The sequence below is a fragment of the Telmatherina bonti genome (assembly GCF_933228915.1).
Source record: "Telmatherina bonti genome assembly, chromosome: 17".
Classification (NCBI taxonomy): Eukaryota; Metazoa; Chordata; class Actinopteri; order Atheriniformes; family Telmatherinidae; genus Telmatherina; species Telmatherina bonti.
The window spans coordinates 22,608,137-22,632,047 of record NC_136615.1 but is presented as its reverse complement, the minus strand read 5'-3'; the positions used below and the strand labels follow the sequence as shown (position 1 = coordinate 22,632,047).

Here is a 23,911-nt window from a genome sequence, read left to right as displayed (position 1 = left end):
AGTCTAACTAGGGCTGGGCGATATGACCTTTTAGTAATATCCCGATATTTTTATGGCCTGTCACGATATACGATATATATATGTCGATATTTACCTTAGCCTTGAATGAATGCTTTGGTGCATACAATCACATCAGTAAGATGATTTTGTGTCTCCATTAAAACATAATTGCTCATACTGCATTAAGATGTGCTGATTTTAGACATTCATGCCAAAAGCTTGAAATTGTTACGAAGCAAACTGAAGCAAAACCGCATTTATTGAACAGTTAAAGCAGTGGCAGAAACATGTCATTTTAAAACAAAATAAAGTGACTTTTCATGATGTAATAAATGCAACGTATTAAAATAGGTGCTCTAGGGGGGGACTTTTCAAATGATGAACTATTATAAGGCTTTGCTTTATGGATACGTTTTTGAGTTGTCGTGTATTTTTTTTAATCGCAGAGTTTACCGTATAAATCAGTCTTGTAATACAGGCAGAATGTCCTCGTATCGTCTCCAATAAACGGCTTCAGCCAGCTTTTAATTCAGGATTTGATTCCCACTCCTTTCTGTACTTTCTAGAGACATGACGAGCTAGATAAATATGCTTGTGTCACACACACAGTGGATGAGGTGAGTAAGTGACAGAGGCTGTGAATGTAATCAAATAGAATTCATTATTTTTGCGTGACGTGAAAAACTTTGTAATTTACATCCCACTCTGTAATCCACAGTGGGATCAGTGGCGGATTTTGTTGTTCATTGTGACTGTAGGTGGAGTCGTGCAGGTGTCCTCTCTGCTCCTCTGACTGGCTGCAGCTGCAGCCGGAGCGACTGAGTGCTTTAGGACGGGGAGAGACTCTCGTTCTGACAATAACTTTACAATATGCGCTTTAAAGTCAGTCGCCAAAACACCAGGAAAGTCTCCAATAACTCCTGTAAAAGTCGCTAGATTTGTCGCTAGTCACTTTTCACAAAAAAAAGTCACTAGATTTAGCGATAAAGTCGCCAAGTGTGCAACGTATGACGTAGCACGTAGCTCACGTTATGTACGTAACGAGGTGCACTTGCTTTAACTCTCTGTGCAAAGCGGTGCAGTCGAGGAGGAGTGAGAAAACATGGATGCTGTGTCATGCAATGCGGAGCTGTTTTCATGAGGTTGTCTGTGCCTGTCACGGTGTGAATCCCCAAACTCATTTCTGGACACTAGCAGTGATAGATAGCAGCAAGCTGAAGGAGCCTGGATCGGCCCTTTTGGCCTGTGGGACTCTGGAAGCAGCTAACGCTTATTAGCAGGCTTCCGTCAGAGAAATTAAGTTACATGGTTGCAGGGGGGGGGGGGGTTGTCTCCTCATATCGGTGTATTTTCTCCCTATTTAGAAATACAGCACAAATGGTGTCAAATGAGTCCAATATTTCAGTTACCTGAAGAATGTGCTTTACTTCTCATCTGGCATTAGAGGTGATCACAAGACCAAATGGACATCTGTAAGAAGGAACCGATGATGATGATGCATCAAAATCAAAACAAGAGAGTCTTCTTTGTTGTAGCACTTCAATTAAGTCCTATTTTGTGTAAGAGGTTGGCGATAGATGGTTAATTCCAGTTGTGTGTAGCAAACCGTTTGGTCCTTCAGGTTTAGCAAGGTGGTGTGGATGAAATGGTGACTTGTTAGATTTTTGGGGTTTTAAGGGTTTTAAGTTTGGTGTGGGATTCTTTTTTTTTCATCTTCGCTTTCCACTTGCAGAAATTTTCAATCACTGTTTGGTGTGGTTTAACTTTGGTCTGCCTTCTTGTGACAAACTCGCAGTCTGTCCAGGATGTCCCCATTTCTTCCCCGGTGTCATCTAACAAGCTTGAGCCCTGGCTTCTCAGCAGAGCAGTAATGCTGTTTGCTCCTCTTGTGTTATTGCTCTTGCCCATCATGTGACACCTAGATTATTGGGATCAACAAGTCAAGGTAGTCAAAGTATTTCATTTTGATATTATCATATTTGTGTAATTTATAAGACAATGAGCTCTTATTGGCCAGATTTACACATAAAGCTTAAATACAACAACCCAGTTCTGTGATGAGACTTTAAATACCCTGATCTGCAAGCGCTGATAGAACCAGCTCATTTCAGTGATAAAGAAGTAGAATATGAGCAAATAGAAATATTACCAGATTTGAAAATAAGTAGACATGTTGCTGATTAGTAGTCTGTAATTTAGTCCTCTGTGACTCAGTTGGTTTCTTGTTATTACAAAGGCAATAATTGTGACGTTGATCAACTGTTCAGTTGGGAAGTTAAAAAAAAGCGCTATTTGACTTCTCAATTTTAAAAACTTTTCTTCAGAAGTTCTAAACTTCTGTTTTTACAAAACGAGTCATCACATTTAATTCTTGAGTTATACAGCGATGATGATTAAGAAAATCTTTTAGATCTAAGATCTTGTTATAACTGTGGGCACAATTTCTCCACCTGAAATATATGCAAAGCAAAATATAGTCATACTGCGTCCGTACCTTTTGGCAATATTATATTTCTCTGCAAAAAGGGACAACATGAATATAAATGCAGTTTGACATGGTACATTTATTGAAAGAAAACAAACAGAACAATTAATTTAAAACAAGAAGGACCAAATATTTTGTTGTTATAGGAAGATTTCTTTTGGGATTTCAGATAAATTTATATTTAATAGAAATATCCCACACTGTAAACTCCCTCTGTTGTCATAGCTACACATGACATGTGCTTGTCACAGTCTCATTTAGAGCAAACGTTACATGTTATGAATATATTTCTAGAAAATAAGGCTTTGATTGGCACCAAACTGCCAAACCTATATATATAAAAAGTTTTAAAAAAATACAATCTACTCTGTGAATTGTAATACTTACCTATTATAAATTTATGCTCTTGAAAAGAAATTTGTTCAACTTTTGTTGTTTAAACTGAAATAAGTTGGATCGGCTGAATTCACTGAAATAAATCCAACTACTTACTGAGATGGAAATTTAAGGCAAAAAAAGCATAAAATAAATATAAATGTCACCTGATACCACATGGACTAAGAAATTATTTCTAGTACAGTTTTCTTTCTTTCTTTTTTCTTTCATCTTTGTTTCTTTTTTTAAACAGTTTTGTAAGGACAGATGTTTAAAAATGGTTATTTTTTCCTTTCCTTTGGCACATGACATGTGAACATACTCGTATTAATGCTGTATTTCATATAACTTACTTGTTCTGCTGTGACATTTAGCATTTAACCCTAAACTGTTTAGACAATGGTATGCTGAAAAAGAAGACATAAAGATGGCATTAAGTTGTATAACACAAAAATGTCAAATTTAGTGGAAGGAGAAGTCAGTTAAACATACACTATATCTTATGTTCTTAAACACCAGTTTTGTTAGTTTTGTTGGCTTTTCTTTTTATTTGTGTTTTATTAAGGTGTGGGACTGAATGAAAAATAGAATTAGATGCTTCCTAATTATTTGATCTTGTTAAATCATATTTTCAATCACATAACAGTTGCCCCAAAAAGCTGTTTTTTTATGAATTTTAGTGTACAACTGAACCTAATAATAGACCCAGATTATAATATTGCAAACTCTAGTGATAGCTTTGTCTGGGGAAAAAAAAAGTCTATTCGCATTTCAGTTCAAAACAGTTGAAAAAAAAAAATAGAAAATTATCATTGGCCAAAATGTGCAAACCTAAAGTTAAAGGGTCATTTTAAGTATTTCAACTAGCAGCTCCAGCTTCTTTTTAATTTAAAGTTTACAACATGCTATAATACTTTTACCTTTTTATATGTTTCCATCCATGCATTAATATGTGACAGTAAACCAGGTCGAGATCAGCCAGTTGCTGCGTTGCACGTTTTACTTTTAGTCTGGTCTTGGAGGGTTAGGGCATTAAAGTCCTTACTCTAGTTTTTTTTTTCTTTTCCCCACTATAAAGACTGAAAACTGAGGTGTAAAAGAGCAAAGCAGAAACACACGAGACTATATCTTATAATTCTGTTAATTCTGTCTGTCAAATTCTAAACCAGATAGCATGCTGGAGGTCTCAGTCACTTTCACAATTTTTTTTTTTATTCAGGTACCTGCATCTGCTCATGAGTCTAATTTTTCCGCTTGTGACACGATGAAGCAGAAATTCAGCAGACTGCTTCAGCATATGGCTACCAAAGTGAAAACTGAATGAATGCCATAACCTACATTTATACCTGCTAACTCACTTACTTGATTCAAATGTTTGGTACAGCACACGTCACAATCTACTTTAATCCAGCCACACACTGCTCAGTGCATCAACACAGGAGACCTAGTATAAACATTTTCCTGCTTTTAGAGCAGCTGCTCTGGGACCACGCATATGTTGTCATGAAGTAAACTATTTAGATGAGAAAGCATGCCAAAGCAGAGGAGTGGATGGTTCATGACAAATACATGTCATTCTATTCATACTGAGAAGCATCTTGTACTGTGTTAGCAGGCTGACATGTACTTTATTTATTGATTTTTCTCTTGTCTCTAACTTAAATCCAGCAACATCCAGTGTTTTTACTCACATCAACTGTGAAAACATGACAAAATAAATACTATTTGGTGGCCAAATACCAAAAAGCACTGTTAATGTTTTTACTTTGATAGTCTATAAACTGTTAAAAAGGCACTCAACTTGCTGACCAAGAAGTTAATTATAATTTATTTTCAACTATTCAAATGTATATGAATAAGCAAATGTCTTCTGATTGGTAATTGTATTATGAGAATGACTTTGTGAATTTTTCTCTTTTTCTTTCTTTTTTTTTTTAGCTGTCTTAAATTAGAGAAAATTTACCGTGGGATTTAAAGTGATAAGCTTTTAGTTATTTGTTCATTTAAAAGGTTAAGAGCCAATAAATAAATAAATAATAAAGAAAGAAAGAAAAGGCAAAAGCCTTCAAGCCCTTCATGAACTTTCACTGCATTATGTTGGTGATTCACGACTGAAAAGATGAAGTATACTTCCCAATGTGTCCAGCTCAGTATGTGTGCTGTAAGCTGAGGTAATGTTTCCACTTTCTAAAGAAACTGATGATGGTAAATTTCTGATCGTTCAGGACTAGAGAGTCCATGATTTTCATTATTATGGATTTGTTCTTTAATCTAGCAAGATTTGAAAGTGGCCCTCTGTCTTGTCTCCTCCCCCTTTGGTTCTGCTCCTTGCGTGATCCAATGCTTTTTCATTTGCAGTTTTTTCCACAAATAATTTTTTATCTTTTTCGGCTGTTTAGCGGGAGGATGCAAATAAACTGAGCTAGGTTGGGGAAATCCTTCTTAACACATCCTAACCAAGCGGCAACCTCCGGCGGTTAAAAGTGGAGCCTATGCGGAAGTGCATAAAACTGCAGTCCCCCCTTCATCCACTAGGGGCTCCAAAACAGAGTAAATCCCCATAGACTCCCATGTTAAAAAGACCAACTTCACAGCAGAAATAAACATGTTTACAGCCTGATTCAAAAATCCATTTTAGGTTTATAGGTTTACCTTCATGACAACTGTGGGGGGAGTGAATTTTTTTCTAACTCACTTGTTTAAAAGTAATTTAATCTCCGAGTTTGGCATATTTAGGGGTGGGTCCTTTTGATTGACAGGTACCGATCTCCGGCTTCAAGTAAGAAGAACGTAGAACAGCCGCAGTTTTTAGCCGGTTAATAACGTGACTTAGCTTTAGCCTGCTTACCTCTGGTTACCTGTTGGTTACCTGCTGGTTAGCTCCTGTTATCTCGGGGTTAGCTTAGTTAGCTTTTAGCTACAGAAAGCTCGGAGTTTGCTCGATGTCAATCATCTGCCATGACGCTCACGGCTCCCCTCTCAGCTCCACCTCTTTGCCCATATTTGTATTTTCCGGGTGAGACGACGAGCATGACGCTGCCAACATGGCGACAGTAGAAACCGCCCACCGAGCTTCAATTCAGCTCTTCAGAAACCTATGGGTGACGTCACCGAGGCTCTGTCCATCTCTTTATATACAGTCTATGATCCTAACACACTATTTATATGCCAGGCGTAGCGATCAGGTATGTGCTGCGGGAGGGGCAGGAGGTGAGCCGGGAGATTAAGTTTAAAGAATATAAGAAATGAACAACTTCATTTCACCCTGAACGTTTGGATTAGTCAGATTTTCTACAGATTTACAGTAAACTGAGGGGTTCAACTATATTTCTTATTGTTCATGATTACAAAATGTATAGACTACTATTAGGACGAGGAACCACTTTACCCCGGGGTAAAAAAAAAAAAAAGTCTCTGAGCAAGATTACCTACCTCAGCTTTACATCACTTCTACAGTATGACTGACGTACAGCAGAGGTTGCTGAGTATGACCAGCATTGTGTTTCTCACGAGCTTCAATTTCAGCCACTTAGCTGTTGTTGGTTTTACAAATTTGTGCATGGTCAGCAATTTTTGCTGTTTAAATGTTTATTTAATTTGTTGGCAGAAATATTTTGGTTGTTGCTGCTTTCAGTTTTATTTGCAAATTGCAGGTATTAAAAATTTCAAACTTTCACTTTTCATTCTTTATTCCTCCCTCCCCCAAAAACTTCCATTTAGATGACAGCTTGGTGGTGAATGAGCCTGGCTCACTGCATGCATGATGCATTTATTGACCAGCAAATGAATGGGATTTTTTTTTCTGGCTGGTCATGCTGAACATTGCAGTATTCGCAGAAAATTTTGAATATTCAAGGTTGGAAGATGTGACATGTAATCAGAATCACAGTCATATTGTAATATTCCATCCATCCATCCATCCATCCATCCATCATATAGGTGCTTAATCCTGATCACAACAGGAATTTATCTCATCTGTCATGGGAGGAGCAGCAGCCAACATCTGAGTGTATTACAGGCTTAACACACCTTTTTCACAAGGCATTTTGCCATATCTGTCCAAAAGGAAACAGCCTTTAAGGTACTTTCTCAAATGGTTTTCACACTAAATGCATGTCTTTGCTAACACAGACCCAACACTTCAACTGGGAAATAAATTCACTGCATTATTGGGATGTTCTTACCTATTTTGGGAACTTCATTAGAGCAGGCTGTGCTGCCTCACCTTTACAAATAACAGTCCGGCTCATAGGTGTGTCAGTCGTTCATCAACTTGACCCCCCCTCTCTGCCTTCATTCCTGCACACAGGACACAGATGGCAAAGAGGTACATCTATCCTGCCTTGAGCACACAGCTCATTACATACTGACATTTAGTAGCCTACTTGGATAGTTTTAAATGCAGAGTTTAGACTCAATGCATAACTTTTAAATGTTGAATATTTGCTGAGCTTCCCAAAGTTTCATGAAGTACTTTTAATAAGCAAAAACTAATACAGAGGTAGAGCAAAGACAGCTAAAAGAAAGATGAAAAAAACCAAAACCTTTTGCAATAGAAAATTACTTGGAGAGCTCTCTTTACCAGGCATCAGTATGTGTAAGAAACTGGAAATGAGAATGGTCCAGAGAGACGTTAAACCATTCACACTCACAAAATTGCAATATGAGGAAAGTAAAGCAACTAAAGAAAACACACAGTGGGGGCTAAGATAAAGAAAAGCTCTAGCACAAACTCAAACCAGGTATCTTCTGGTGTTATACTATTGTGCTAACAGATGCAGCATCATGCCCCTTCAGTCTGCACATTATACTTAACCTGATTGTGATAAACATATCATTTTGATACTGTTTCAGAGACATTTGGTATCATTTTAAATACTCATACCAGTATTCTGCCCCCTAATCACTACCAGAAAGTAGAAGATTACACTATAAATACTTCACCCCCCACCCCCACCCACAACAAAAGAAAAAAAGAAAAAAAGTTAGAATTTTGTCAGAAAGTCTAATAAAGACCCCAATTTTCAGTTAATTGAAGTTTTTCTCACTATTTTTACGTGGGCTGGGTCTTAAAGGGTTAATGACCTGTATTTGTGGGCTTTATGTTTAATTAAGTATTTTAAAATCAACCACTTTGCACAAGCTAGACTTCACGACTATAGTTATTTGGTTGCAATTGACATTCCTTATAGACAATATTGAATTTCTGTTGTTACTGTTTGTCAGGTGAAATACATTAGGACAACAGAAAACAGAGTTTTTGTTATAATTAAAGCTTTTTGTCATTTGAATATAACTTTGCTTTCCATAAATGTTGATTAATCATGTTTGATATCTTCTGGAAAATCCACATTTAAAGTGGCACTATCTGGGCTGTGAGCATTTTCATGCAGCGCGCATCAATATGGTCATTTAGATTAAAGTATTTAACACTGATATCTTCGCCTTTGTTGTAAAACAAGTTTATGCACAGATTGTTGCTGCAGTGGTACAAACACCAAACCAAAACCATGCATTTTAATAATATCTTATGCAGACCTGCTTCAGAAATCCTGAATTGAAAAGATATCTGGAAATAAAATTTCTTCTTCGTAGTGAATGGGATTAATAGTAAGTCACTAGCTTGTACCCTTAAAGGTCGCACATGCCTTGATAGTATATACAAACCTACAAGACCCCGGTAATGAATAAATTTCAGTAAAGTTGTGGTGAAAAAATATTTTAATTCAAATCTGTGGTATAGTTGACCTCAGTATGTGTAGGCAGACATCATCCCTGGCACTCAGTGGTACTCGACTGTGTACAGAATTCCAGACGCCCCTGTTCGATAAAACTCTCATCTCCCTATGATCCCTTCTGGCCTACACTCCCACAGAGGAGCATATGCATGCACAGCACACACACAGCACACCTTTCTGCCAAACATGAAAGGAAAAGCTTGTGTCTTTTTCCTTTTCTTTTTTTTCTCTCTCTGTTGTTAAATTTGACAACTGCAGAAAATTGTACTCTAAAATAACTGAAATTGCGACAACTGTGTTAATGGCGCCGCCAGGGAGAAGTTGAGTGTGAAAGATCACAAAGACAAGACCGGGGAGAGATATGGGGGAATTGTGAAGATGTGTGACGAAAGGAAGTGGGGAGATTTGGTTTGGTCTTTTTAAGAAATCTTTCCATATCATCTGTTGCTACAGGATGCCTTCTTAGAATTTTGAATGTCTCAGTTGTTTGCAGTCATTGTTGAAAAGAATAGAAAACTAGAAAGTTCACTACTGGATAAAATTATCCTGCACCAATAGAAACCAAGCATATCTTTTCAGTTCATGTATTTTCCCAGTATATAATGAAACCGAACAATCTTTCTTATAATTTTGTGAATGATTCTCAATACTTTCCCTTTTCTTGTTGTATTGGACTTTTTTTTTTTTTAAACAAGTTCAACTATGATGAATACCATTTGAAAGGAAAAAGAGAGAAAGGAAAAAAAAAACCATTTGTCTCAAGAAGTAATTTAACATTGAGGTTTAATATAAATCTTTCATTTGTTTCAAGATGTTTAAACAGATTAAGACAAATAGATTGAAAACTTGGAAAATATTGGAAGATAATATAAAAAAAAAATAACCCAAAGTGTTATTATAGAGAACCAGTTGATCTGTGTTGAAAACTGTGAAATTTTGGTTCATTTTTTGATGATTACATGATTAGCTTAGATGATGTGCTTTTTTTTTTGTTTGTTTTAAGTTTATAAAGTACTACTCCAATCTTGCTTTAACAGTTTGAAGAGGCCCTCATACTGTCATGACTGCAATATGATGAACTTTGTCAGCTCAGTTATCAAAGGAAATGTCCATGTTCTTGCTAAAATACACATTTGACTGATAGTAAGGTAAGAATGAGAGAAAATCGAAAGGCTGAACATTTTCAGAACACAACTAGGTACATGTGAAGAGACGCTGTGTTACGAACTGAAAAAAGAGCTGAGGACCTGCCAGCGGAAAGAGTGCACCGCTGTTACTGCATCCTCCCCATGAATTTTTGATCTCTCTGTCTTGCAGTGCTGAGAATTTCTGTTCTGTCATTAGAAAAGACAGACAGTGTTGCTCCCAAAGCTCTTTACAGTTCATCCCAGATGCTGTCATTAGCATTTTATTCACAGCTTCTGAAGCTAACTCTATTTCAAACCCAATAATGTCGCTCTCCTTTTGCTTTTACAGACCCATAAAATAAGACCATGAATGGTCCAGGAGTACCTGGAGAGAACACACACATACATGGGGAAAACATGCAAACTCCACACAGAAGGGGCATTGTTTGAACCTCCCAAATTTCTTTTAACGCCGTAAATTTTTTTAACGCATTTTTAACGCGCACAGGTCTGCATAGTGGCAGGAAATGATGCTGAAACAAGGTTGTGCTTCCAAATCCGAAATAGACACAGAATAGTGCTATAATAACATTTGGTCTGGCCAGCAGCAAGCAGCCATCAGTCATCCTGTCTCACTGTCGAAAGCAAAATTTGGAAATGGACTGACGGAGCACTAATAGAGTGAGCAACGAGTCTGTCCAGTGGAATATTAAGTATTTTCAAGGAAATATGCCATCTGCATGCAGCCATGATGCCCCTTATAGCTTTTTTTAATTATTTCCTCCTGTGTATACATGGGCCTTGAAATTACTGCTCTGTCTTTCCACTGTGAATTTTGACCACAATAATTCTCTCTTTAGCTTTTCTCTTTTTGATCAATTTTTAATGCCATTTTCATTTTTGTGTCATATTTCTGATTATGAAATAATAACCTAGTGTATGAATGGAACTAATACTATGAAAAGGCAACAAAAAAGCCGCAGAAAACTTCAGAACATCAGACTCACACTCTGTCAGTGTTTTGTATTTTTTGCAAAAGCTTACATTTCAGGACCTCCCCTCACCTCACGTTGTGAAGAGTCTGCATGATTGTTTCATCATTACCAGCATAACTTTTCACATTAAACACAGTGATTCATCATTTGTTAAGAAATATCAATCAGGAGCTCTTTGTCAGACACCAGGACAGAAAAACATTAGAGAAAAACATTATCCAAATGTTTTTTTTTTGTTTGTTTGTTTGTTTGTTTTACAGTGTTTTACAGTATTTTACATGATGTCATAATATAAGGTAAGGTCAGTTTAATCTAAAGGAACAGTTTGCACACAATATGAATTAAAAAGTCAGCCTGCAGCTCTTTTTTTTTAACTTCATTTACATTGGCTGGACTCTGTCCTGCATACATCAAGAACAGCTACCACCCCCCGATCCCCCCTTTTACGCAAAGAAAACTGCAACCAAACTTCATTTGATAACCCTCATTTGTTCCACAACAGCTGCTCTGAAGTCAGAATTGGAGTCTTGCCATCAGTGGTGTGTGGAACTATGAGCATGAAGCAGTTCCAGAAAAGAGCAACACTCGCTGGATAAGCGGCACACACTGTGCATATCATCTGTACAGCAGGCACTAAAGAAAGCTTTTATTTTACTCCCCTCACAACATGTCTCTCCTGTATTTTCCTGGGCTCAAGACACAACCCCTATGCATGAGAGTCAGACTGTACTTTGAAGCTAGGCCTGTCCATTCCGACACTTGTGCTTGTTTGTTTATTTTTTGCTGGCTTTCCTTCCATAATCCTTCCCCCCCATCGGTCTGGCTTGAGAGTCTTTTAAATCAGCAGCCAGGGTCCAGGAGACAACACATTGGAGCTCTTTAGTTTATTCTAATTAAACAGCACCTAGAAGAAGAGATGTCACCAGTATATACAAGCTTTAACGGGGTTTGGCCGATTTATCACTGCTGACTTTGGTATTTCTTCTCCGAATGTTTGTGTGAGAAAGCATGAGGCGGGAAAAACAAGAGTCTTAATATTTAATCTAACTAAAAGTATTTAGAGCTCACAGTACACAAGGAAAAAAAAAATCCAACAGATTGCCAGCCCAACAAGTTATAAATCAATATCTAATTAATGAGGAGAGTATAAATCACTGCAGGCCCTGATTTAATAATCAATAGTGGTATTTCTTACTCTTGATCATGGCAGAATGCCCTAAAATTGCCCCTACTCATTATTTGCTACTACCACCATAGCTACCTTGCCAATTGAGGTAAATCAGCAGAAACACACGAGCTCACAGCTGCACTGTAAATACTCAGTTTACTTGAATTGAACCTATTTTTTCGCAAAATATATCATGTCTGTGTATTAAGAAAATTAAAAAAAACACATAATTTTAGAACTCTGTCTGTCTCAACGGACATAATTAAATATTACCTAATAATTTGGTAAGTTCAGCAGCTTCACCTCAAGTGACCAATATCATTTTCACATATGAGGGGAAAAAGGCATTTCCCTCCCTCTGCCAGCTTAGTGGCAGTCATTGTCATTTCTGTTATCAGCACCTTGCTCTGGCTTCTTCCTGAGTCCTGCATCAGAATGCTGAATAACTTGGCTGCTGTGCCTTTTTGCCAAGCTTTAACTGTAAAAAGATTACATTGTATGTGCACCGCTCTGCCTCGTTCTTGTATCGCTATTTCTGAAAAAGTCAGAAGAAAAAAAAAATCAAATTCTTGGAGATTTTGATTCCCTGCCCCTGCTTTCATTTTATCTTTTGCTATATAGGTTGTGAAATGTCCCGTTGACAGTGAGTGGCAGGGAAAGACTGTATACATGCCGAAGGGGATATATGTTTTTTTCTTTTACAATTGATATGAATGAAATAGCCGAGAGTGCCGCAGCAGCGTTATAAATTCACAAACACAAGTGCAGGACCTGTAAGCCTACTGTCCATCTCAGGTTTCATTTGTTAGTCAGACATCTGTTCAGCCACTGAATAATAAATTTGAAGTATTAAGCAGAGTTCAATATCCCAGATTTAGGCTAAGCAAATCCTAGAGTTTTCCTCCTCTCCTCTCACTACTTTAAATAGATCTATAGGATTAGGCTTTGCTTATCTTCCTGGCTGTCCTCTGCCACACTCCTTGTGCTTTTACAGAGTGCACTGTAGCAATGGAGGCTTCACAAATAATGTGGATATGTTGGATTGTTTTGGAAGGAACAATATTTTCCAGTTGTGATGACCTTTCAAATGTTTACTACTAGTACTGTAATTTCTTTTTGATTTTTTGATTAATTGAAAACTTCTCTGTCCAACAGATGAGAAATTTGTCTCCAAGTTTTATCTAATGAAAAAAAAATTTAAAAAAATAATAATAATAATAATAATAAATAATTATATTCCTTATTACAAAGAAAAGTAATTAAAGTTAATTTAATGTTTAGGCAATATTAAAAGACATAACTTGCTGAAAGATACCGATTAAAGATACCAACTAAACAAAAGTGTTAGTGTTAAACAGCTTCACACAGAAATAAAGGAGATTTTAAATCTGGCGATTTATAGCAAGGAACTCCAAACCTCCTGCCAGAGGGCACCAGCTTGTGTTCTCAATGGAGCACATGTGATGCATCAGTGATGATCTTACTGGTTTTTCTCAAGGTTTTCTGTCCATAAATAGTCTACAGGGATGTCTGAACTTTAACTAATGATTTTCCAAGCAGTGTAGACAGTCCAAAGCATTTGAGGATTATACATTTTTAACTAACAGCACAAACTTTTAGGTAATGTAGAAGTTAATGAAAAGGTGTTTTTTGCATGACGACAGTATGATTGTTTTTCAAACCGGTAGTGCCTGACAGAGAGGCGCCTGGGTGTGAGCTGGAGCAGGATGGTAAGTCCCTTAACTGTTGTCTGTCGAAAAATGCTAGACCTATTTAGCATTGAGGACTCAGTGGATTTATGGTCATATTGATTAAAATTTCATCTGTACAATAAAGAACGATGATCTTAAATGGAAATAAAAGAACAACCTATGTCTTATCAAAATGTGTACTGCCAGTCTACATCATCAGTTTCTTAATAAGAGACATACATTTGGAAATGATTTATTTTTGGAGTGTTCAGGGGTGTTTTTTTTGTGTGTGTGTTGATTGTTTTATTGTGCAATTTCACATCTCCAAATTCCCTGCAATTAAAATCCCCATAATCCCAGATATAGCACACTAAAACACATTCACTGAATGTTTTTTTTTTTTTTTTCTTTTTATAACTTGGATGACTTCTTTTAACTTGACTTTCCACTTATATTTGTAGTTTAATCGTGTTGTCGGAATTCCACTCACAGAATCCATCAAACTGGGACAGAAAGCAGCTAGGAGTAGCCGTTTCTGGTGTTCAAGTTGAACAATCCATTCATTAACTCATTATCCTAACCGCCTGATCCGATGAAGGGTCGCGGGGAAGCTAGAGCCTATTCCAGCTGTCGAAAGGCAGGGTACACCCTGGACAGCTCACCAGTCCATCGCAGGGCCACACAGAGACAAAAAACCACTCACACTCACTCTCACTCACTCAATTTAGAGTAACCAATCAACGTAACATGCATGTCTTTGGATGGTGGGAGAGAACCCGGAGAGAACCCATGCATACACAGGGAGAACATGCAAACTCTACACAGAAAAGCCACTGTCCAAGCCTTGCCCCAGCTGAGGATTGCACCTTCTTGCTGTGAGGCCACAGTGCTAACCACCATGCCACCATGCATCCCTTGAACAATCCAATCAACAATAATTATGAACAAATCATGTATATTGGTAAAAATGAGGCAGTATTGTTAGTGTGGGATTCTTCCAAGAAATGAAAACAACTGTAAATAAAGTTTTGACCATCTCACAAAGAGGGCCCATTGACTCCACAGTTCTGATGACTAAACTACCTAAAATCCCATTGAAAAGAAACTATCCAATGCAAATGCAGAACTGAATTATTGTATATTTTGAGTTGGGTTTTTTTTTTATCTTACATTTGCATCTACTTGCTCAAAGGTTTTTTTTTCTTTGTCTGAAACACCCATCAAGAATTTCAAGCAATGCGTTCCATTTGGTCCCTCAGTGAGATCACAAGGCTGAATGGTTTGCAGCGGGGGCAGATCTGCTTACCTGCACAAAGAAAGTTCACATGCAGATTATATATTGTGAAGGTTTGTATCATTAGGAATAAAGAATGCAGGTTATATAAAAGATTTTCTGATTTCCACTCATGCAAAGTGGGTAACAAATGCAGAACTGTTTTCAGACACTGACCTTATTACTGTTCTTGCAGTAGAAAATATTTTAGATGTTTTAACAACAGCGGATATTGTCCTTGCATACACTGTTAACTATTTATCAAGCAGGACCTCTGTAGGTTGTTTGCTCCGAACCACATGATTCACCCTCAATCATATCAGCCCCCACACGTTCCACCCTTGTACCCAGCTGCACAGAAGTGTAATGGCCTTTTATCGATTCTCCCGTCTTTCATCGTCTTTCTTCTCTTTCCTTGCCCGGCACTCTGCACTGCACAATGAGAGGTGGTTAAGAAAAGATTTTGCATGAGGAGGGGCCATACCTCTTTTTTTAGCTGGCCATCGAGGGTGTGTGTGTGTGTGTGTGTGTGTGTGTGTGTGTGTGTGTGTGTGTGTGTGTGTGTGTGTCAATGTTATTGTTGTTTGCATGTGCATACATCCATGGGTGGGCGAGCATGTATCTACATTAGCTAATAATACAACCACTTGGAAACATAAGAGTTTATCTGCTGTTGTGTTCCCTGAATAGGATATGCATTATATTCATAACCCCAGGAGGGTATTAGGCAGGCTAGTGAGAGGTCAGTGAATTTCAGGGAAAAAATGAAAATCCTTCTGTGCCTCTCACAAGCTGTCCTGTTGAATTTAACGAAATTTCACTCAAGAAATTGTTTGCTGTCATCATGAAGATGAGATCTAAGCTTTCCTGATATCAAGCTCTTTGTGGCGTGGACAGTTTTCACAATGCATGAAGCTGGAGCCCATTAAGACCTCTTAGAAAATGTTGTTTCAATCCTAATGACTCATTAAATAAAAACAGACACTTTCCATTACACTAAGCAATACAGAACACAATGAGTTTTTTTTATTTTTTTTAATCCTTATTTTTCATCAGCATAGTGATTATAGCAAAGCTGGTTTTTTTTGTTTTTTTTTTTGCCTAATGACAATGATAAATGGGTTTAGGAAAAAGGGTCTCAGATGGTTCATAACATACAATATGTCAATGTCGTTTGAAGTTATCAGAAAAGTTACTATTTTTTCATTTGCTTTTCAATCATTACCCCCGCCGCCACACACCAAGGAGGTTATTTTTAACCACATTTATCAGTTTTTCTGTCTGTTTGCCTGCTTATTTACATTATGCAAAAAAACCACAAGGCTGTTTTTTTTGTTTGTTTGTTTTTTGTTTTTTTTTTTGTAGAGAATGGGTCTTAGTTTAACTTATATTATGTTGCATGTTTGGAATGATCTGGAAAGGTCTGTTTGCCTGCTTATTTACATTATGCAAAAAAACCACAAGGCTGTTTTTTTTGTTTGTTTGTTTTTTGTTTTTTTTTTGTAGAGAATGGGTCTTAGTTTAACTTATATTATGTTGCATGTTTGGAATGATCTGGAAAGAATGGTAGACACAGGAATATTTAAAAGAATTCTTCACAATATGGGCAGAAATGAGCTTCTTGGTGGAGTTCTCTGCTCTCTAAGTGTTTTTTTTCCAGCTTTGTACCAAAGGAGCAAGATAAAAAGCTACCCTTTGGCACAAAACCTAAGTGTGTCTCCTTTATAGCTATTTGGAACATTTGTTTTTTTTCTCTGATGGCTACTTTAACAAATATACCGATTTAAGAAGCATGTATGATAAAGTCGTTGACCGCTTTTTTGTAAGATTTGATTGAAAAAATAAAACAGCTATATAAATCACCTGAACACATTGTAGCAAGGGTGTTTTAAAAGCTGAAGTTCAAGGGGAAGTTGTATGTTCTCATGAATTTCAGTGAAGCGTAGGAATTGAATGTTGTTTATTTGAGAGACACTGAATCATACCTCTGTTGAAGAAAAGTGACATTTATTTATTACTCCTGGTGTCAGAGCAAAGCTCAGGCTACATTGACTGCTGCCTTTAGAAAAATTTAGTTTTGCTTTCATCCTCTTTCTCATCTTTTATTAGTAACACCTTTAAAAGATGATGGTAAAATTATTTTTGGTGTATTGCTCAAGCAGCTGAACAGCTGACAAACCAGTCTACATTTTTTATTTCAGCGTATGGTGAACATAAAAGGGAATTTTGCTATTCTTTTTTGTAAAAGGCATGAAATTCTTTTATCTACCGTTGAGCTGTTGATCGCACGTCTTTTTTGTCAGAAACAGAACAAGAGGGCAAAGAAACAAAGCAAATGGAAAACCAACCGTTGCAATGAACAAAGAGCAATCTTAAGACCAGAGATCCTTTGCCTTTCAAAGGGTTAGGCCTCTATATAGTTTTTGTGTTAAAAACAAACCACGCTAGTAACCTACAGTAGTTGAGGTAAGCAACTCAAACTTCTCTGCCGCTTCCCTGATCTGTCTCATACTTTACATGCCACCCATCAAACATCGCCACTCAAAGCTGCCTGGCTGAGAAAATATCTGTCCAGGAAGTAACGGGACCAGAGCCTGATGCCAAACTTCATCCATTTTCTTTTCATTAACATTTACGTGAATTTTCTAACTGAAACACGAACAGGATCAATTATTACGGCAAATCCTCTGTGCAAGCAACACGCTGAGAGCAAGAGGATTACTAGACGTTGTCTTAATTGATCTCATTATCGTCTTTCTGCACTTCTGTAAGGCCATCCACTCTCAAGTGGGTCTGTGATATCTTTTAAATTACTACAATTTGGCGGAGCGTATCATGACCATTTCATTTTCTTTTACTTGAAACAAGTTCTGCAGAATAGTAACAAAGGACTGAAATGACTTTAACCTGATCCTGTAACTCACTTGAAGCCATTTACTAAAGAGGACTAATTTTACTCTTCAGAATTGCTTACAAAGGCAGTCTGCCTCTCATTTTATTTTGGATTTTGCTTCAGACTTTTATGTGGTCCTAAACGTTCTCCAGGCTTTCGGTACTTATTTCATAAGCTTTCTATTGGACATTGGCTTCTTTTTCACTCACTTTAAGACCACTTTTTAGAACTGTTTTTGGGTGAGTTTTTTGTTTGATAAGACACTTAACATTGATCTTTGTATCGTTAAAGCATTAAACGAGCACTTAAGTCAAGATATTAGCCAATGATGTTTCTACACAGAACAGACAAGGTTGGAAATGTTTAAAAAATAACAAAACTTGTGCACTTGGTTGCTCGCTGTTACTATCAGACTGTCACATATAAGCAGATACTTTTTTTTTCTAACTATTCCCCCATGTCCATCTACGAAAAGCAGTAAATAGCAATTTTGCACCTGGAAAGTGATTTCCAAATAGATGACAAACTAAAACATGGTTTATTGTGGCCTAATGTTGAAACATTTGAGGAAACTTGAAATCTAGAGAACAAAGAAGTGACAAGAGGCGATGTTCTTCTGATAGTGAAACTGTCCTATGGACATACTGTCTCATATGATCTATTTCTGTTAATAATATGTTTGCAAAAAATGTTAAGTCATCTAAATTTCTCTAGAAACTGAGTTGTTCAAGCATGACCAAAGTCCTATATGTGAATCTAAACCATTTTGTGTTTGTACAGGGGGATCCACAAAATCTGGTCAGCTGATCAGTGAAATGTGGTCCAGCATCAGCTGAGATGGGACATCCAAAAGTAGCATGATTAGACCAAACAGACATGTAGTGCAATCTGACCTCTAAGGCCCAGGGCTGCATTGGTTGTCACTGGCAGGATTCTGTGAATGAATACGGATAAATATTAATTGTGGTGGATAGGGAGGAAATTCTGACAAGGACAAAACAAGAGAGAAAGAGATGTTGTTATCTGACATCACCCCTTTGATTTTATAGCTTATGACTGGAAGTAATAAATTATATGTCTTATTTTAATGTATGCTTTATGAATATTTACCCTGAAAAAGCAAAAAAAAAAAAAAAAAAAAAAAAAAAAGGTACATACCAAGAAAAAATGTTCTGCTCCTACATATAATTTTGTTTCACTACTCTCTGTGTTAATGGTTGTGGGTAAATTTAGCAAATTGAACTAGACCTCTGCTTCTTATGATGATCATTTTTCATTATTTAAAGTTGTAAAAAAACAAATGATTTGGACTTTAATTCTAATGTAACAAAACCTTTGCTTTACATCATCCCCATTGTAGTGAAAATCACCGCTGACAGCTGCTCATCAGTTTGACAGGGTGTTCGAACACATTTCAAAGGGGATCTTGATGTGTAGAGACTCAGATGATAACTTTTGTCCATAATTGCAGAAGACAGGGCCCTCTGTAACATGGGGTTTAAAAAAGCACACACCAGCAACCAAACATAGAGCAATTTTTACTCCTTTGTTTTTCATCTTTGAATTCCTACAGTATTCTGGACCAAGACTTTTCTCTCAGATCTGCTTACAAAGACTTTTACTGAAACTGAAGTTAAATTAAAAAAAAAAAAAAAAAAAAAAAAAAATGAGTTCAGAGCTTTAAATTCTTATTGTTTAACATTTAATGCAATTGATTGGCAGAAAGGAGGTTTATAGATGAAGTGATGCCTGCAGGTTGTTCAGGCCAACAACATGAGCTGCTGTGTTATATTTCATGTGATCTGCCTCACATGTTCATGTTACATTTCAAACATACCATCTAATCTGGGCAGTGTGTTGCACACTTCCTCATTCACTGTTTGCTTCATAGTTGAAAAAAACTGCTGCTGTGGTACAGCTGTCATGATCACTGCATGTTGCCTGCCTCTGCTTTTAGCCCCTTTGCCATTCCAGCATCCACCTGTGGGCTCTGGTTAAAAGAGAAAATATTGTTAAGCATTCACTCCAAAATTCAATTGATTAAAAAGCATGCATGTGCAAGGAGTGATTGAAGCTGAGGCTAAACACCAAACTACAATGTTCAATAAAGCCTTTTTGCCTCACTCGTGAGTTGCTTTTATTCCCTAAAGATCAGCTGATTGTGTCCATGGGCAATGTCCTGTACCTAATTTAATCTCTAACTCTGCTCATATGGTGAGCAGTCTCCAAACTCACTGTAGTGTGACAACGCTAACAACTACAGAATCTGTTTTCCAAGCTGCTGCTAACTACAAGTCATCATTTCTGGTTCTGATTCTGGTTTTTCTAAAAAAAAACAAAAAAAAAACTGCCTAATCAGAAACCAAACTGACAGCTGGTAATGTAGCAACTCAACATGCACTGACCACCACTAACCTTGATAACCGAGTCATCAGTTTTTGCCATTTTAACCTTTTAAGGCCTGTCCCATGAAAAAATGATAAGAAAAGTGCATTTTTGTACATTCTTCTTTTAAATAAAAGGCCTTTATTTGGCCCTTTTACAAAATGTAACAAAACAATGAAAAATGAATTTTCAGTAATATTTTCCATGCGATCTGTCAAAACTACTGTAGTGTAATTTTCTGCTTTCTGGCATCTGTCAGAGGGCGGAAGGCAAGAAAAACATCATGTTCAACAGGATTTTCAAAGTTTTTCACCATAAAGTTATGCCAGATGTCTCATATGTATAGAATATGTCTCACTGGATAAGATATACTGAGCCAGGCAGAAGAACTAACACCTCCCTGCATGCTTTTATGGAATTATGATTTCAAACATGTATGAGGACTTTGGTGGCAGTGGCTCAGGCGGTAGAGTTGCTTGTCTAGTGACCTTGTGGTCAGCGATTCGAGTCCTGCTCCCCCACACTGCTGCATGCCCAAGGAGGATTGTCCTCTGAGGGCCAGTCCTAAGCATGGATAAATGCAGAGGGTTGCATCAGGAAGGGTATCCAGCGTAAAACGTGCCAATTCACCCGAGCAATTATTCGCTGTGGCGACCCCTTCAGAGCGACGAGCCGAAAGGGAAACAGCATGTATGAGGACATTGACATATCGTTGTCTTTGGAAAATGTTCTGTTGGGCTAATATAAAATGTAAGGTTTCTTTAAAAAATAAAAAAAAATAAAACAGTGTTGCAGCACAAAGCTTGCTGTGATGCCACAGTGCATGTATGGTGTGTGATGTTGTGCATAGCTGAAGAGTTTCCATGATTGCAAAACAACCCTGTTTGATGAGATATTCATCAGGAAATGATAACACATCTGTTCGAGCTCTGAAAACCGCCTCACTACGTAAAGCATTCCATATAATATATAATAACATTGATACAGACAATCCATCACTGGTGAGAGGAGACAGTTAGAAACTCAAGATTTCTTCAAGTAAACTGTCACCGATGTACTTTACTTTATGGTCAGTTACCACGGTAACAGACACAGGGTAAGACTCATCTCTCTTTCTGGAAGGTAAAAACCTAACTTTTCCTCTACTCAGGATCAACAAACACAAATCTCCTCATAACAGCCTTTCTGGAACGGGCCCTTACTTGAAAGTCACGCGTTCCTCAGGTTGTTTTTTCCTCCTGTAACAGAAACCAAACAGCCTCAGTTTCAATATTTCAAAGCACTTTGCACCATTGCACTAATGTGCTTTTTTTTTTTTGTTTCTTTCCAGGACACAGAGATCCTCAACACAGCTGTCCTCTCTGGGCGTACAGTAGCTGTACCAGTGAAAGTGGTCACTGTCGGGACAGATGGAGCAGTATCAGATGTCACAGAATCAGTGGAGTGCAAGACAACAGATGATCAGGTTATCAAGGTTAGTGAGGCATGCATTTTGAGAAACTACTTTCACATGACCATGTCAATTTGTCTTCTGACTAGGCAGTTTTATAGTAATAACCAGAATGATTTAAATGATGGCTCATACCTTGCAGGAGCAAACAAAGCTGTTGCCATGTAGAATAGTCGTTAGTATTGTCACACTACAGTGAGTTTGGAGATCGCTCACGTAATGCATGTACGACTTTGCACCAGATGCTTTCACAACAAAACATAAATTACTTTTCAAAATAGTCTGTCTGTGTTTGGCCTGTGATGGACTGGTAACCTGTCAGCAGTGTACTACTATGCACTACTGTGTGCCTGTCTGGAACATCACTCAGTTTCAGTCAATTATCTTTTTGCCATTAATCTATTTTTGCGTGACAACCTCCAAAATGATTTGTGCAGTGCCATCATGATTAGTTACTCATTTCATGAATTTAATAGAGAAGTTACTTGATTTGTGTGTTTTCATATGGTATTTTGGTGATAAAAGAAAAGTCAAGTGCTTCATTCTTCTCGTGGTGCAGACGATGCCATCTTGATTCAAGCTTTAGAGCAATCAGCTAATATTACTACACATAAGCAATGATTCAGATGGATTTAAAAGTAAAAGCTGAATAAAAATTGGTGTATATTTACAGATGGCTTGAAAGAGAGAGCTGAGGAAATAAAAATGAGGTGTTAATAAAGACACTCTGAAGATTAAAGTGGTCTCTCTCTCATGCCACTGTGGATGGTTGCATTAAGACGTTCTGCACATCAGTGCACTGCATAATTAGTTTATTTTTCAGGGAGAAAAACACCTACCCAAATCTAAAGTGTCTAATCAAAGAGGTTTTTTGTTTGATTTTATTTTTTCTTTTTAAATTAAACTGATCAGACCTCACATGCCCATCTTAAACCAGATTTTAAGCTGCGCATGTGAGGTGTGCATCGAACAGATTTATTGAATGAAGGAAATACATATAAGCATTAATATCTAAACCAAAAGGGTTTGAGAAGTTAGAAACATTGCATGAAGATTTTTTTCTCTTAGATAAAATACTTAAATAATCAGTTATTCTATAAAAGGGATACACAATTTGGTCCAACAAAGGCCACAATCTCGCAAGTTTTCCATGTATCCTTGCTCCAACGCAGTTGACTCAAATTAATGGGTCATTGTGCAGAACCTGTTCGGCCGTTAGATCCTTTTCATTTGATTCAGGTGTGTTGAAGCTGGAATACGTGGAAAACCTGCTGGATTGTGTCCCTCATAGGACCAAATTAAGCACCCCTGCTCTACATATATAGAGATGCACAGAAGGTTTGCCAGGCCTGATGGACTTTTACACAGATTTATTTTGTTTGTTTAAAAGAGAACTTCTCCATATTTACACCATGTAACTCAGCCTTCCCTTACCTGCAGACTGCATTAGAAGAGATTTTTGTTGATATAAAATCCAGTTGAAAGTTAAATGCAGTTCTATATTTCCCTACTTATTTAATGAAATAGTTAAAAAAAAAAGAAAAAAGAAGAAGAACTGAATAATAGATGTTGCTGGCCTTCAACCTTATTTATAGCAACTTTTTCCTTTGACATGACTGACGTTACCTCAGTGCTGTTCACATGACACAAGCAACACTTTTGTTCAGAGATATAACAGTAAAGAGGTGGTGATTAAGTTAATGATTACAATATACAAACAGAATTGCAAAAAATAGATTAATTTGTTTTTGAATGAAGTCATTTGATGACATCTTTGGTTTGACTCTTTTTTACTCTGATTTACCAGAAACAACACTATATGAAGGAACATTCTTGTAAATGTAAAGTTTGGTGAAACAACCTAATCATTCACATGATGTGCAAACCAGGTGGCAGGTGCTAAGTCAGAGTCTTAACAAACCACGACAAAGGAAAAACAAGAAACACAGCTGTACACTGCAGAGCAATTATATGCACATTTTGAGCGCTGCGGATCTTCATCAGACCAAACATGAAGTTAGGTCTTTAAAGATGTATCTGACTGTATATGATTTGGCACCAATATGTATTAAATGATTATGATGAATGGCCCAGTGTGTATATCAACTCCTGTCTGATAGCAACTGGGACTGACTCCAGGCCTTCCACAGGCCTAAACTGGATTAAGGTACAGAAAATGGATGGATTAATATGAGTAATACCTTAAAAAAAAGATCCAAGTGAAATGCAAAACTTTTCCCGCAGTTTGATAAAACTACCTGCTCTAATTATAGAAAGACAAACCATGTAAAAGATCCAGTAATACTGGTGGGGGTGAGCGTGAAAGAATGA

The 23,911-nt window shown here is 37.2% G+C and overlaps 1 protein-coding gene across 1 annotated transcript in view; it reads left to right on the top strand.

Moving 5' to 3' along the window:
- LOC306768749 (transmembrane protein 132C) overlaps positions 1-23,911 on the top strand; it is a gene marked incomplete at both ends in the record, with an annotated part of 172,219 nt that overhangs the window by 136,145 nt on the left and 12,163 nt on the right. The window contains one exon of the mRNA XM_079257173.1: positions 21,461-21,604. Within this exon, the coding sequence (XP_079113299.1) occupies positions 21,461-21,604 (144 nt within the window). The remainder of the gene's footprint in view (positions 1-21,460; positions 21,605-23,911) is intronic.